General features: G+C 42.2%; 1 protein-coding gene across 1 annotated transcript in view; it reads right to left on the minus strand.

Moving 5' to 3' along the window:
• The window catches only part of LIPC (lipase C, hepatic type), a 104864-nt gene extending 87645 nt beyond the window's left edge, over positions 1 to 17219 (minus strand). Inside the window, exons 1-2 of the mRNA XM_033919457.1 lie at positions 17201 to 17219; positions 16879 to 16995 (exon numbers count right to left, since the gene is read on the minus strand). Coding sequence (XP_033775348.1) covers positions 16879 to 16960 — 82 coding nt within the window. The 5' untranslated portion in view covers positions 16961 to 16995; positions 17201 to 17219. The remainder of the gene's footprint in view (positions 1 to 16878; positions 16996 to 17200) is intronic.
• Between the last annotated feature and the right edge of the window lie 283 nt (positions 17220 to 17502).

Below are 17502 nucleotides of genomic sequence, written 5' to 3' on the forward strand. Positions count from 1 at the left end.
AGTAGCCTTCCTCTAGGCCAATTCCATCCTTTATACACTTCCCCCTCAATATTTACAGGGGTTAGGGGCAGAGCTGGCTTGCGAATATAAAAATAACGCAAATAACTTTTAGGGCTGACTCTGACCCACCCCCTTCTCCCTTCTGCCTCCCGGACCTCACCCCTGCCTCCCTCCTGCATCCGGTCCTCTATACAGCTTACCTGGTGGTCTAGCAGTGAAGTGGGGCAGCAGCGCTTTTCCTACGCTCCTGCTGTAATCTCATGAGACCACGGGAACTCACAGCAGCCATTTTTGTAGATGGCTCTGCATGGGGCAGAAGCGTAGGAAGAGCGCTGCTGCCCCACTTCACCGCTAGACTACCAGGTAGGCTGTATAGAGGTCTGGGAGGCAGGGAGGTGAAGATGGTTCCGGGTTAAAAAAACCTCACGAATAACCAAAGTTGCAAGTCTTAAAAGCGCGAATCGGAAGGGTGAAGTGTACATCTTTTTGAAGGTGTGGTCTCCAGAATTGTACACAATATTCTAAATGAGGTCTCACCAGTCTTATACAGAGGCATCAATATCTCCTCTTTCCTACCGGCCATACCTCTTCCTATGCAACCTAGCATTCTTATAGCTTTCGCCGTCACCTTTTCAACCTGTTTGGCCACTTCAAAGATTATCACATACAGTCACACCCAAGTCCCGCTCTTCTGTCGTGCACATAAGTTCTTCACCCCTAATCTGTACCGTTCCTTCAGGTTTTTGCAGCCCAAATGCATGACCTTGCATTTCTTAGCATTAAATTTTAGCTGCCAAATTTCAGACCATTCTTCAAATTTCTACCTGGATAAAATTAGGACAGCATTTTTGCCAGTAATTCCTTTTCTGACACTTTCAGAACTCAACACTCAATAGAGCACTCACTTTTAGGTTTCACAACTTCATTACTATATTACCTTGATCATCACAAGTCTATGCTTCTAATCTCGCTCGACTTATCAGCAGCATTTGATACCATTGACCATCAACTATTATTAAACAGGCTCAAATCAATAGGAATATCAGATCAGATCCTAAACTGGTTTCACTCCTATTTTACAGAAAGAACATCAACTGTAAATTTTAACAATACTACTTCTAAATCTCTTACTACAAACTATGGTATACCTCAAGGATCAATATTATCACCATTACTCTTTAATGTATTTCTAGCTCCTCTCATAACCCTATGCCAATCATACTCCATATGCATATGCAGATGATATCCAACTCTTACACCAAATAGATTCAGGAAATCCTAACCAAATTCAAGAAATAAATGAGAAAATGGAAAAAATCAACCTATGGATGAGGGAAAATATTCTGGCACTATACATTGCAAAATCCAAAACTATGTTATTTACCTACCAGCACAAGTTATTTACCTACCGGCACAAGTTCAAATTTTAAATATACCCCTAGAAATGGTGCATAACATCAAAATTCTCGGTATCACATTAGATCCAAAATTATCATACTGTGATCAAATAAGTTTGGTGGTAAGAAGCTGCTTTTATAAGCTCCGAATGATAAGATGAATCGCAAAAGTTTTAGAACCAGCTGCATTAAACACCCTAGTCCACTCCCTCGTCATCTCTAGACTGGACTACTGTAACTCGCCATATAAAAACATCACCAGATCCAACTAAGACGCTTGCAGTTAATCCAGAACGCATTTATAAAACTCATCATTAATTCCAAAAAATTTGATCATGTGATGCCCCTTCTACAGAATGCCCACTGGTTGACAATATCCCATCGGATTACTTATAAAATAATCTTGCTTTGTTTTAAAATACAACAATCAAACTTACCAGCATTCCTAGATAAACTCTTAATACCATATACACCATTGAGAACTTTACGATCTGCAGATCACAATTTACGTGTAATTCCCTCCCTAAAAGTTATTAATACTCGAAGAAATGAAATATTCACAATTTTTGTTCCACAGCTATGGAATACTTTGCCCTCTTATCTTAGAGAAGAACAAAAACTTGATCGCTTTAAAAGCAGCTTAAAGTCTTTTTTATTTAAAGATGCTTTTCACACTTAAGTATCAAATGTATGATACTTCTTTTTAAAGAAGTACAGTATATAACTCAGGAGACATCAGAGATTCCCCCTGTCAACCCTTTATGTGCTTTCCTAGACTCCTTTCTTTACTGTAACTATTGTAGTTCAACCTCTTTCCCTGTTGTATCATGTTGGTCCTTGTATGATTTGAGATGCATTCTTATTTTATAATAATGTACCCCATTTTAAAGTATACATCACTTAGAAGTATTATAAGCGATGTAATCAAATTTTAAATAAACCTAAAACCTGAAACCTTGTCCCTCCACTGTTAAAAACATGTAGGGAGTGTGTAGTGCAGTGGTTAGATCCACAGCCTCAGCACCCTGATGTTATGGGTTCAAATTCCACACTGCACCTTGTGACCCTGGGCAAGTCACTTAATCCACAATTTCATTGGAAGTTTCATACGCTTCAAAACTTATTGAAATAATAATGAATGATAAGGGGAGAGCCTCAGATCCCCGTGCGTGACTGTTAGTTGCTACCGCGCTGGAAAGGGAAAGAAGTCTTCACTGGCTCTTGATCCCCCTCCTACCCACAGCAAGACACTACAAATTTCTTCAAAAAATTGTGTCAAAATATCAAAACTACTTAGCTGTAAGCGGAGTAATATGATTTTAGAATGTCATTATATCCCTGGCAGTCATCGCCGACGGACGTTGAGCTAGCTGCTGTTTTGCTAACAAGCTGCGTCAGGGCTCCAGACAGCGTAGCAGCATTCTGATTCACACGCTTGCTAGGACAGAGACAGAGACTTAGGCCAAAAGAGGTGCATAAATACTTAAATAAAATAAATGGATACTTTCACTTGCAGAGAGAAAGAACAATTTTCAGATGAGCTTTTTGTACAAGTGCTTACAAAATTATCCTCCCTGTGTCGGTCTTGATTATTGCAGTTGATTTTTCATTGGGTTTTTCTGCTTCTCTTTACCCTCCCTAATTGCAAAACAGAGCTGTGCTTCACATCTCTTGTCGTTAAAGGTCAGAACTACTATAGTTTCTCGCCACTTGGTTCATTTACACAAGATTGAACTTCCAGCTGTTTCTTATAACTGTCTCATTTCATCCTGCAAGAAATTATTTAAAACTGCTCATCCAAGGCCTTGTAATTCTCTACCTTTTGAAGTCAGAGGTGACTAGAATGACTTTAGATATAGAAGACCGTCAAAAGATGTGGTTATTTTCCAGATATATTCATTAGTTTTAGGTGTGCCTCAAAGTTCTGTTCTTGGGCCTGCTCTTTTTAACATTTTTATAAACAATATTGCTGAAGGGCTGTCAGGTAAGATTTGCCTCTTTGCGGATGATTCCAAAATCTGCAATAGAGTAGACACACTGGATGGTGTGAATAACATGAAGAAAGACCTGGCGAAACTTGAAGAATTGTCTGAAATTTGGCAGCTAAAATTTAATGCTAAGAAATGCAAGGCCATGCATTTGGGCTGCAAAAACCTGAAGGAATGGTACAGTTTAGGGGGTGTGATTGTATGTGATGATCTTAAGGTGGCCAAACAGGTTGAAAAGTTGAAGGCGAAAGCTAGAAGGATGCTAGAGTGCATAGGAAGATGTATGGCCAGTAGGAGTGTGGCGTATGCACTGTTTTTCTGATTGGAACACTTCGGTGTTGCAAACTAAAGAAGAGATCTGTTAAACCGATGATTCCTTTACTATTTCAGGGAAACAAGATATACAGATGTAGGGTTACCAGACATCCGGATTTCCACGGACATGTCCTCCTTTTGTCCGGGTTTTGAAAAGCTTCCCTTCGTGTTAGAGGGCATTCAAGCATGCGCGGATATGACACAATGACGTCATTGCATCACATCCGCACATGCGCGGATGTCCTGCCCAACAAAAGAAGGTGATGGGGTGGGATTGGAGGCGGAGCTTGGGGGTATGACAGGGTGGAACTGGGGTGGGACAGGGCAGACCTGGGGGTCCGGATTTTCCAGACGGAAAATCTGGTAACCCTAGACCAGGGGTAGGCAATTCCGGTCCTCGAGAGCCGGAGCCAGGTCAGGTTTTCAGGATATCCACAATAAATATGCATGAGATAGATTTGCATCTCAAGGAGGCAATGCATTCAAATCCATCTCATACATATTCATTGTGGATATCCTGAAAACTTGTCCTGGTTCCGGCTCTCGAGGACCGGAATTGCATACCTCTGCCCTAGGCAGACTATTGATGGAATAACAATAATATGATCGGGAAAGAAAGATGAGGCATGCACACAAGGTGTTGCAATCTTCATGCCATCAGCTGTGACAATGAAAGAATGGAAACCAATTACCGAGAGACTATTTACAGCAAGATATATGACTGAGCATTCTAAAGTCACAGAAGATGTACATAAGAAATGCCTTCACTGGATCAGACCCCAGGTCCATCTAGTCTGGCGACCCGCACACGCGGCGGCCAATCCAGGTGTTCCCTGCTGAAGACCTTGTTTAACCGTATCCCTCAATGTGTTTTGCAAGAAGGTGTGCATCCAACTTGCCCTTGAATCCTGGAATGGTGGTCTCCAACACAACCTCCTCCGGGAAAGCATTCCAAGCGTCCACCACTCGCTGTGTGAAACAGAACTTCCTGATATTTGTCCTGGGCCTGTTGCCCCTCAGTTTCAGTCCATGACCCCTTGTCCGAGTCATATTTGACAATGTGAATAACGATGTTTCTTGCTCTATTTTGTCGAATCCTTTTAGTATTTTGAAAGTCTCTATCATATCCCCTCGCAGCCTTCTCTTTTCGAGGGTGAACAATTCCAGTTTTCTGAGGCGTTCTTTGTAGCTCAAATTCTCGATGCCTTTTACTAGCTTCGTGGCTCGCCTTTGCACCCTCTCCAGCAGGGTTATATCCTTCTTTAGGTAGGGAGACCAGTGTTGGATACAGTATTCCAACTGTGGTCTGACCATTGCTCTGTAAAGCAGCATTATGACGTCCTCCGATCTACTCGTGATTCCCTTCTTTATCATGCCCAACATCCTGTTTGCTTTCTTTGTGGAGGATAGTTGCTAAGCATGCTACAAGACACTATCAACGAGTCCTGAAATATGACATATTGATATTAATGGGTGATATAAATGCCAAAGTTGGAAAAGACAACAATGGCAGGGAGCGAATATGAGTGGAAACGCCAGCACTACAATGCAAAATATTAACAGCAAAGATTTGTTCAGATGTATCACCAGAATAATTTTGGGGTCCTTTTACAAAGGAATGGTAGAATATGAGGCTCATAATCGAAACAGAAATACATCTAAAAATCAGCAAAAATTCACGGGAGCCAGTAAGCAAGCTACTCAGTGCCGAGAAGCAGCACCAAATCGCACTGCTGCTCGGGCAGCTCAGATGGCGAAGTTGGATCGCGCAGCCAGTTAGTAGCAGGGAAGGAGTTTGGAAAGCTTACTCCTGCTCGCTGCACCTCCACCAGCGATTGGCAGAGGACCTGCTGCACCTCCACCAGATCGGCAGAGGTATAAAGATAGGGCATGGAGGAGGAGGGGGCAGAGCCTGGCGGTGGCGGCCTTAAAAAATTCTGGGAGGGAGCATTGACCCGAATATAAACTGGGACCCCCATTTTTGGGCCAATATTGCATGTTGCACTGCTTTCAGCTGTGTATAGCTCAAATTATCAGAAGCAATTAAGGAAAGATTTATAAACTATAAAGAGTTTTACCTCATGCAAAGTTGTCATTTCTTTAATAAGACATTAACTATTTTTTCTCTGGCCCTCCAAGTGCCTACAAATCCAAAATGTGGCCCTGCAAAGGGTTTGAGTTTGAGACCGCTGGTCTAATAGCGTCATCATGCCTACCAATCTAATTTTCCTTATAAAACCCTGTCCAATATTCTTGTGAAGTTTATTAGCACTAGCAAATAGCCATAATACCATCATTAACAAAATGTTCCTTCTCTTCTCATATACCTACCTCCCATCTTAATTTTGCTTGATGTCCTGTAGTGCCCCAGTGGCCATAGCCTCAGTGTATGGTATCTCAGAAAAAGTTATATTTAATACTGCTAGGGGAAATATGAAATAAACCAGCTGCTATACTATGGATGACTTAATTTAGGATGTCTTTCTGTACTAAACCGAAACGTAATAACTGTGAATTGCAGTGCCAACTACTGCAGTAATAAGCAGAGTTTAAGAAACAACGGACAGCATAAAATATTTATGACAAAGTAATGAAATACGGAAATGTATTTGTTAAAAGTTATTCTTCAACAGCATTTTGTACTTCATATGAGATTTGATAAGCAAGTGATTCCATTTACAATGATCAAATATATAAGAAACACATAGGCAGACAATTAACGAGAAATAAAGAGCTAATTAGTTTTCAACACATCATATTGGACACCAAAAATATAAACAGATATGAAAAATGATATTAGACTGTAGGTATGGTGTAGGGTGATCATGTAGGGCTATAGTGCCTTCCCAAATGTCCAGGTTTCCAAGTTTATTAATTATTTGATATATTGCTCTTAAGTTGGACCATTAGGGTGGTTAAAAACACATTAAGAGTCATAAAATAGAGTCAAAAGAAGCAATCAAGTGGTAAGTAAATTAATGGAAACTCTTTTAAAACAGAGAATAGTGACATTTCTGGTATCCAGTGGATTACAGGACCTAAAAAACATGGATTCACTAGAGATAGGTCTTGTCTGACAAACTGATCAATTTCTTTGACTGGGTGACCAGAGAATTGGATAGAGGGAGTGCGCTAGATGTGATATATTTAGATTTTAGCAAAGCCTTTGACAGTGTTTTGCATAGGTGTCTAATAAATAAACTGAGTGCCCTTGGTTGTGGACAGTGCGGCAGAGCCTAACAGCGCAACCATGTCCGACACCATGGAACAGGACCTACTTTTTTGGCAACTGAATTTTAATGCCAAAAAATGTAAGGTAATGCACCTTGGTAACGGAAATCCATGCAGAACATACACCCTGAATGGTGAAAACCTAACAAGAACTGCAGCAGAACGGGACTTGGGAGTAATCATCCGGTATGACATGAAAGTTGCCAATCAAGTGGAGAAAGTGTCAGCAAAGGCTAGACAAATGCTGGGATGCATTAGAAGAAGCTTTATCAGCCGAAAGCCTGAAGTTATATTGCTGTTATACAGATCCATGGTGAGACCTCACCTGGAGTACTGTGTTCAGTTTTGGAGGCCACATTATCAAAAGGATGTGAAGAGAATGGAGTCGATTCAGTGAATGGCCACTAGGATGGTTTCAGGACTCAAGGATCTCCCATATGAAGAACGTCTGAACAGGCTGTGCTTATATTCTCTCGAAGAGCACAGAGAAAGGGGGGGACATGATAGAAACATTCAAATACGTCATGGGCCGCATTGAGGTGGAAGAAGAAATCTTTTATCCCACGGCGATAAGAGGGCACCCACTAAAACTCAGAGGGGGAAGATTTCATGGGGACACCGGGAAATACTTCTTCACCGATAGGGTAATTTATTGATGGAATGGCCTTTCACGACAGGTAGTTGAGGCCAGTACCACGCTCGACTTCAAAGGACGATGGGACTGTCTGGTGAGGTCGCTGCAGAGGAATGTTTAAAAGATGGATTCTCGAGGAGGGAGGGTTCTTGAGTGGCAGACTTGTTGGGCCGTTGGCCCTTTTCTGCCGTCATACTCTATATTTCTATGGTATAGGCCCCAAAGTGACAGACTTGGTCAGGAACTGATTGAGTGTAAGGCGACAGAGGGTAGTGGTCAATGGAGATCGCTCTGAGGAAAGGGATGTTATCAGTGGTATGCCTCAATGTTTGATTCTTGGGCCTGTTCTTTTAACATTTTTATAAGCGATATTGCTAGACTGTCAGGTAAGATTTGCCTCTTTGCGAATGATACCAAAATTTGCAGTAGAGTGGACACCCCTGATGGTGTGGATAACATGAGGAAGGACCTAGAAAAGCTTGATGAATTGGCTGAAATTTGGCAGCTAAGGTTCAATGCAAGGTCATGCATTTGAGCCGCAAAATCCCAAGGGAATACTACAGTTTAGGGGGTGAAGAACTCTTGTGCATGAAAGAGGAGTGGGACTTGGGTGTGATAGTATGTGATAATCTTAAGGGTGCCAAACAGGTTAAAAAGGAAATAGTGCATAGGGAAGAGGAATGGTCAGTAGGTAAAAGAAGTTATTCATGCCCCTGCATAAGTCTCGGGTGAGACCTCATTTAGAATATTGTGTAGAATTCTGGAGACTGCACCTTCAAAAAGATATTAACAGGATGGAGTTGGTCCAGAGGGAGGCCACTAAAATGGTGCGTGGTCTTTGTCATAGGGCATATGGGGACAGACTCAAAGATCTTAATATGTATACTTTGGAGGAAAGGTGGAAGAAGGGAGATATGATGGAGATGTGGAACTCTTCATGGGGTTTTTTTTGGTTGTTATTCATATATGCATGAGTAAGAGGGCATGGGACGAAGTTAAGAGGTGAAGGGCACAAAAGTAAAGTGAACATAATTCTCGCCTCAATTGGTAACCAATGAAGATTGATAAAATATCTTGTAATCTATCATATTTTTGTAGGGAAAAAAAATCAAACATACAACTGTATTTTGTGTAGTCTGCAATTTTTATAGAACTTATTTAGAAAAACCAGTATAACTAAGATTACAGTAATCCAGTTTTTACACTAAAGAAGATTGCACAATTTAAATTATTACAATTCACAAGTTTTCTAGTTTGTCTCAATTTCCTCATCAGAAAAAAATAACTTTTTATTACTGCTCAAAAAGATAGGGTTTTAACTATAGTTAAACCCCAAATCTTAATAACAGTAGATAGAGCATATTTCCTTGTCATCATCAGCAGATGAATCCAGAGACAAGTGGGCTATGACCATCCACCAGCAGGTGGAGATAGAGAATACCAAGCCGAGCTTGGTCATATATAGCAGGGTTTCTCAACCTGTTGGGGGTACATGGGCTGACCACCGTCTTCCCCCACCCACTCGCCCACCCCTGCCACTACTTGCTGCCTACCCGCTCGCTGCCCACCCGTTCAATTTAATTAACCCCCTTCACTGCCACAACTCCAGGAAGGGAAGGGCCAGGCATGTGCAGCAATTGCACACTGCCGGCCCACAAGCCTTCCCCCAATGTCAATTCTGATGTCGGAGAGAAGATCCGGGCCAGCCAAGCGGTGATTGGCTGGCCCGGATCTTCTCTCCGATGTTGGAATTGACATTGGGGGGAAGGCTTGTGGGCTGGCAGCGTGCAATCACTGCATGCACCTGGCCCTTCCAGGAGTTGCAGCAGCAGCTGGGAGGGGGGGTAATTAAATGGAGTGGATGGGCTGCAAGCGGCAGGAGGAGGCGGCGGACTGGGGAGAGGAGGAAGGGGGTGGGACAAAGGCTGGAAGGCAGTGAGGGGGACATAGGAAGGAGGGAGGGAGGGAGGAAGGGGCACTAACAGGACATATGAAGGAGGGAGGGAATAGAAAAGGACAATTATTGGTCCTGAGAATGTGAATGAGAGGGAAAGAGATGGTGAAAGGAAGAGGAAAATTGGGCATAGAGAGGAGTGAGGTAGAGATACATGGAGAATAGGATGAGAGGAAGAAATGTTGGATATGATGGTGGAGAGGGAACAGAGAGATAGATTGAAGGGGATGCAAGAGGGAGGAATGTTGGGCATAGTGATAGAGGGAGAGATATAGCATGGTGTTGGAGAGAGGTGATAGAGGGAGAAATGGGCATGGGGCTGGTGGGCAGTGGTGAAAATTGATCTGGGGAATGAGAGAGGAAGAAAAGTTGGATTCATGGAGGGACAGAGAGAGATGTTGGTTGGGGAATGGAATGAGGAGAGGAAGTATGCAGGAAGCAGAAATAAATAAATATTGGATGCACAGCCAGAAGGAAGTGGAACCAGAGACTCATGAAATCACCAGACAACAAAAGGTAGGAAAAATTATTTTATTTTCAATTTAGTGATCAAAATGTATCAGTTTTGAGAATTTATATTTGCTGTCTGTATTTTGCATTATATTTGTCTATTTTTCTATAGTTGTTACTGAGATGACATAGCATATTTTAAAGTCATCTGCCTTGATATCTTTGAAAAAAAACCAGAATATAAATGATAATTAACATTTTCTCTGCGTACAGTGTGCTTTGTGTTCTTTTTATTTTGTGGTTACCATTATGTATTAATAAGATTATATGTGTGTATATGAAAAATGGATGGAAGAAATTGCATTACAATTAGTATTATTATTATTATTATGGGGTGGAGTCAGGAGCAGAGTTTGGGTGGGTTTGGGGTGGAGTTTGGCTAGGGGTACTCGGTTAGTATTTGTTAGGCTTAGGGGGTACTTGGCTTGAAAATGTTGAGAAACACTGATATATAGGATGGTAGGCTCACTAGCAATTCAGTAGTCTCTATCTCCTGCAGGCGGATGGATGGTATCTAGGAGCTCCAGTCTTCATTTATGACATTGCTCCTGTTTTAGTTATCTAATTCAGTACAGCAGGGGATTTAGGTTCCTATGGGTGGGGCCTTATGCGTCTGGGTAAATAAGAGCCTTAGACCTCTCCCCAGATGCAATGGGGACTCTGGCCCAGACGCATAAGGCCCCACCCATAGGAGGGGCCTTAAACAACCTGGACCAATCAGAGTCTCAGACCCCTCCCTGGATGTAACTGGGGCTCTGATTGGCCAACATGCATAAGGCCCCATACATTGGAATCATGGTGAATCATAGGTGCAAGAGGCAGGCCTGCTGGCCGGAGGGAGAAGGCATCCCTTCAGCCAGCCATCTGAAAATAAGGTAAGGGGGAGAGGGCATGGGTTGTCGGAGGCATTGGGGGGGGGAGTGTGTTGGTTGGTGGTGGGAGACATTGGACATCTCTCCCGCTACTGTATTTTTTTCCCCGTTTACTCTGCCCATGCGCCCATTACTATAACTAGCGATGGGCTAATTTAGCTAATTTACATGCTAATTTAGCGAGTTTTCGCTACCTTCCGCCAACCTCATGAGCGTTTTTTTTGGAGAATGACTCACTTTTTTAAAATCGCTACTACCGTATTTTCACCCATATACCGCGCACCCGTGTAAAACGCACAGGTATAGTGCGCGGGGAACAGAAATTTATGTAAAAAAATTTTACTATAGCGCGCACACACATATACCGCACATGCTGCCCCGACTCTCCTCTCGCCGCCCCGACTCTCCGTTCGCCACCCCAACTCTCCTCTCGCCGCCCCGACTCTCCTTTCGCCCTCCCCGACTCTCCTTTCCGAAGGACCGCTCGCATCCCCACAGCCTCCCCCCCCCCTCCCACATGGAGAAGCTGCCTACCGTTGTTTCCGGATGCCAGTGAGCCCAGCTGCTTCCTCTGCCGGCAGTCCCATCCCTTCCCTGAGCCCTGCGCTACGCTGCTTCCTCTTCCGGCGATCCCGCCCTTTCTCTGATGTCAGCGGGCGGTCCTTCGGGGTGATGAATCGGACGTCGGGGGGGAACTATGTAAAAAAAAATTTGTACAACGCGCTCACGCGTATAACGCACGTGATTATGCACGGTTTGTAAAATCATGTATAACGCGCACGTTATATGCGTGAAAATACGGTATATCGGCTGTGACAGCAGTCTGTTGGTTTTTACACATATTTTTGAAAATTTAGCCCTCAGTCATGTAACATAAGTTGGATACAATCCTCCTGCAGTCAGATAAGTGGCAGACAGAAACCCCTTTTCAGTTTTAACACAAACAGCTAACAAACCCATTGCTCACAAACACGTCTTTCTAAGCTCTGTAAGAAACCTTCTCCCATGGGGAGGGGAGGGGGGTCATCTATTTATATATCTATCTATAAATAAGAGTTGCACTTTGGATTTGTGTTCTATTCACCATATAGAAACTAAATAGGCTAGAATTACAGTAGCATGCTACCTTGTTATCAAGCACTAACACATTATTAATGTGCATTAGTCATGCAATGGGACCTAGTTCTTAATTACACTCATTAGCAGAGTTAGAATTTACTAACACTGTAGAGCAGGGATAGGGAACTCCGGTCCTCGAGAGCCGTATTCCAGTCGGGTTTTCAGGATTTCCTCAATGAATATGCATGAGATCTATTTGCATGCACTGCTTTCAATGCATATTCATTGGGGAAATCCTGAAAACCCGACTGGAATATGGCTCTCGAGGACCGGAGTTTCCTACCCCTGCGGTAAAGTATATTTGTAAAGCTAGGGTAGAATTTGGTGAATTAAGCCCTTAGTGTTCTAGCTGCTTCTGAATATAAATACTAGGCCTTATTAAGGTCAATATGTGGAGAAATCCTGTGAAAAGCATTGATGTCTTGCAATAATTAGAGCAAACAATAAAAATGGTCCTTGGCCCTTATTTGACCCAATCGCACATCACAGTAGTGCTATATTAACAGGTAAGTAAACCTCAAATACATACTTTTTCTGAATGGAAACTTCTGTGACCATAACACCATGGCTTTACACATAGTTTAAGAAATAATGCTGGCAGAGTTGTTATCAGTGAGCAAACAGGTCACTAGCAAGATAAAACTCTCAGCTTAAGACCTATTTATAAAGGTATGTGCGAGAGGATACAATTGTAGTGTGATCTGTAGGCTTGGGGCTGATGCAGAACGTTTGCATTAGAGACATATGCTGATGGCTTAATGCAAACGCAATGCACAAATTTTGCTCCTCAATGCAGCAAACTAATGACATGCAAATTACCACTACACTCAAAAGTGTGTCCTGTCCGTATTATACCATGGCAGTATTGTTCATTGCTGCTAAAGAGCAGCGATTGGCTCATGCACTGAGAAGGGAGACATTTTTTTAAAACTCACTGCTCCATCCCGGTCACTTTTATTCCCCCCACCCAAATCCCTGATAGTCTAGTGGACCCCTCTGATCCCCTGATCTTCCACCCCCAACCCCAGAAAGGACCCTCATGCCACAATCCCCTACCCCCAACCCCAGAAGTGACCTACTCCCAGAGATGCCCCATGTTCCCTTCTCAAGACCCCCCCCCCCCAATAAATCCCTGGTAGGCTAGTGGACTCCAACCCCCTGTGATCTTCCCAGACCCCCAGATACAAGACATAGGAGTCATGCTTCTTTGCTCCCGTCTCCATGGCACCATCTTCCAAAATGATGATATCTGACTCCTGAAGTGCATCCTGGGATACACAGTGTGGAATCAGTTTGCCAAATAAGGGAACAGTAGGCACAATTTTAAAGAAGCTGAATACCTCATAAATGGGACATACAGAAATGGATGATTCTGAATTAATTTTCCTCAGTCACATATTTATGAAAAATAAATGGCATTAAACCTGAAATGTTATTTTATCCAACGCTGCGCAAAAACACCTGGGACTGTACAGAGAAAAATAATTTACCGCCAGCAAAGCCCTTTGTGAATAGGTTTGCAACATTGCTAATTAGTTACCTACTGATTCTCTTGTCAAAAATAGTTGAAAATTGAAATGGAATAAATACCTTGTCAGGCAAAGCGCTCCAATTCTGTTCTGAAGGAATCAAACTGGGTTTTAAAATTCTACCAAAGGTCATAGTGGTGGGGGGGGGGAGGGGATCTCAGACTTGGTTGATTAGTGGAACAGCCTGAGCAATTATGCAATAACCATAGGGAATAAGAGCCACAGCTAAACAATTCCTAAATGTAGACAGTGTCAACATTTTTGCAGGAATTACATGTCCCAGATGAATGTGTGTGGAAGGATAGGTTTAAGGGCATTCTTTTGGCAGAGTGTATGCAATGTTTCTCTTTCCAGGATTCCTGGCTTCATCGTGATGGTGTGCATTGTTAATGAGGATTATTCTGCATAAACGTCTCTGTTCACATTTTTTTTTTTTTTTTTACAATGAAAAGGGATTTTATTGGGAAAGGTAACATTGCTCCTTGTGACCCTGGGCAAGTCACTTATTGCCCCATGTACACTAGATAGAGTTTGAGCCCAGCAGAACAGATAGGGAAATATGATAAAGTACCTGAATGTATACCACTTAGGATATATGTGGTATATCAATCAATAAAAGATGGAATGATGTGTATATTAATGAACTCAACTTAGGGCTCCTTTTACTAAGGTGTGCTAGTGTTTTTAGCGCACGCATGAAATTACTGCATGCTACACCGCGCGGTACGCTTCTAGAATAATGCCAGCTCAACGCTGGCGTTAAGGTCTAGAGCGCGGGGCAATTTAGCGCATGCTATTCTGCGCGTTAAGGCCCTAACGTACCTGAGTAAAAGGAGTCCTTAAATACAAATTACATTTCAGTGGTTTCATTCTGTGGGTAGTCTTTCATTCTTATAGGTTACCATTTTTAAACTCATTAAAGCAGCAGCGTTAGATTTTTCAGTGTTATCAGATTGTCTACTTTCTGAGGCTCTCTTAATTTTCTCTTTGTCTTATTTCTATGTATCCTTTTTAATGTAATATTTTTTCATTTCTTGGATTTGTGCAGCACACAAGAAGTGGACACTTTTGTTTATTATGCCTATGGCAATTCATAGAAACCTCCTTCCCAGAATCCACAATCTAGCTTGTTGTGTTCCTATGTCACTCGCATGGGAGTCTGAGAAGAGCAGACAGAGCAGTGGCCAGCTCATTAACAATATGGGGAGGTTTCACAATCTTTAATCGCTGAAGAAAGGCAAATCAAAAGAAAGAAGAGGTTTTTTAATGATATATTTTTAGCTGCCGACTGAATGTCTTAAAAAAAATAAAAAAAGACGTTGTGCTCATGTTGTTCCGATGACAATGCAGCACTGTGAATTAAATGAAACAAGTATCTCAGCCAATTTGGGTCAGTCTGGGACTCAGTGACAATCTGGGCTTTTAACACATTTGACAATTTCCAATTGCACGGCAGCAAATCCTTGAGAGCCGGGAGTTGGAAAGTTCAAGTGAAGAAAGTTAACGGAGACAGGTGATCCATGACCTCCCCTGTCCGCAAGGATGCTGGAGCATTTTTTCCTGTAAGAATTCTTCTGTGGTTAGAGGTCTCTTTTATGAATTCCTTGCTTTCCTTAAAATCTAGGACAGTGTTCTTCAACCACTGGTCTGTGGACCGGTGTCGGTCCACAGAAATTTTTCTGCCGGTCCCAAGGGCCAGCACGTCCAGTGTTCTTCAGCTGCCGGTCCATGGTGCGATCAACGCGGCATCATCGGGCCGGTTCTCTGAGTGCTGCAGTGCACAAAGCCGTGGGAAAAGGCTCCTATGCGCATCCTGCGCCTGAACCGGAAGCCTTCTCTCTGATGTCACAATGTCAGAGGGAAGGCTTCCAGATGAGGCGCGGGACACGCGCGAGGAGCCGCTGCCCACAGCTTTGTGCAATACAGCATTCAGGGAGCCGGCCCGAAGACACCGTTAAAATCGCACCATGGACCGGCCCAAAGATAACACCGTGGGGGGGGGGGGGGGAGGGAGGGCAGGCCAGAAGGCAAGGCACAGCATGGAGAGAGAGAGACAACAACGGTAGGGGGAATGCTTTTATTTTTTTATTTAGTGATTGATTTACATCTGCTGTCTGTTCAGGAAGAAATGCATTTGTTTCTTTTCCTCTTGAGTTGTACTGCTTGCAGAGTCTTGCATCTTAGGGTTTGTTTGTAACAATTAGTACTTTTAGTTTTTGGTCCTGCATTTGCATGGGGTTATCTGTTTTCTGTTAGGAATGAATGTTGAAAAGCATACAGTGTGCTTTGTGCATTTTAATTTTGTGGTTAACCATTACGTGTTGTTAATACGATTATATTATGTGTGTGTGTGTATATATGAAAAATGAATGGAAAAAATGGTGTTACAATTAGTACTATTATGGGGGCGGGGTCTGGGGCGAAGATTGGGTGGAGATGGGCACGCCTTAGCCCAGTGTTCTTCAACTGCTGGTCCGCGGACTGGTGCCGTTCTACAAAATAATTATTTTATTTCCGCCAGTCCAAAGGTGTCAAAAAGTTGAAGAACACTGTTCTAGGACATCTCAGATTTATAAACTGTCTTTTCCTTCCTTTAGAAGATCTAAAGTTACAAGTTACATCTCTCGATCCTTTGCGTACTTATTTGTATCCATTTGGAATAAACTTTGTGCTGAAATTGGAATATCTTTGTCCCTTCAAATTTTTAGAAAGTCATTAAAAACACTTTTTTTTACATTCTGAAACTCATTAAATTCAATCTTATACTTTACACAATTGTTTGTACGGTGGACTTGGTTGGTCTCATATATGGAAGATGTATTAGTTGTTGGTTGTTTTATCTTTAACCTTAATATGAACCGAGTCGAGCTTCTGAATTGGAGATGATGCGGTATACAAATCTAAGAATTAGATTAAATTAGGTTTATCATCAAGATGTATTTAGTCCAACAAAAAGTGTCACCTTATCCATTTTTTAAATTTTTTTAACTTACTAACCTTTATTTCTGTCTATGCTTATCAGTAACTCATTAAAACTAAAATCTTTCCCTGGCACATGCATCTCAGTGCAAAAAAAGCCTTTTAATTCCAACAGATCAATATTCCAAGCCTGGTTGTCAGCTGAATTGCTGATCGGAGGTCAGATGACATTATCAGAATTCTGTTACTGTCTCACAAGCAGCTTTTCTAAAACTAGACAGTTTTAATCGCCTTTCCTTTTAGCCTTCTATACCGATCAGACTGAATAGCAGAATATAATAACTCTCATATCCAGCATTGAGCTTAAAATGTGAAATACTGCAGCAATTACATATCTCTTGCTATCTTACCTTTTCTCTGTTCATTGTGTGAATGTGCTTGTCTGGTGGTGAAGAAAAGCAGCACAAGGGAGAGGAATTTCAAACTTCCCATGTTTAGAGAACTGAGGCCTTTGCTGCTTTGCTCTCCTGAAAAATCCAGCCCCCCCCCCAAAGAAAATTACACATCAATCAATATATTGTAAGAGGGGCGATCACATTAATAATTAACCTTCACTACTCCCATCCTGCTGCTCGGCACAGGAAAGTTTGCATTTAAATGTCTTGTTATCTTACTGAGTTACCTAATGGTTCTCTTTACAAAAATAGTTGAAAACTGAAATGGAATAAATACCTTGTGAGCCAAAGCGCTGCGACTCCGTTCTGAAGGAATCAAAATGTGGAGAGTGTTTTAAAATTCCACCAAAGGTCATAGAGGGGGGATCTCAAACTTGGTTGCTTAGTGGAACAGTCTGAACAAATTTCGAAATGACCACAGGGAATAAAAGCCCCAGCTAAACAGTTCCTAAATGTAGACGCTGTCAAAATGTGTTTTTCAGACATTCAAACCTGACCTAGAAATGTCCAGTGTCTTAAACTTTTCCTATACTTTCTAGCCAAGCAATGATAGGATGGAATTCTGATATGCCAATCAAT

This window comes from Geotrypetes seraphini, chromosome 14 (genome assembly GCF_902459505.1).
Source record: "Geotrypetes seraphini chromosome 14, aGeoSer1.1, whole genome shotgun sequence".
NCBI classification, from domain to species: Eukaryota; Metazoa; Chordata; class Amphibia; order Gymnophiona; family Dermophiidae; genus Geotrypetes; species Geotrypetes seraphini.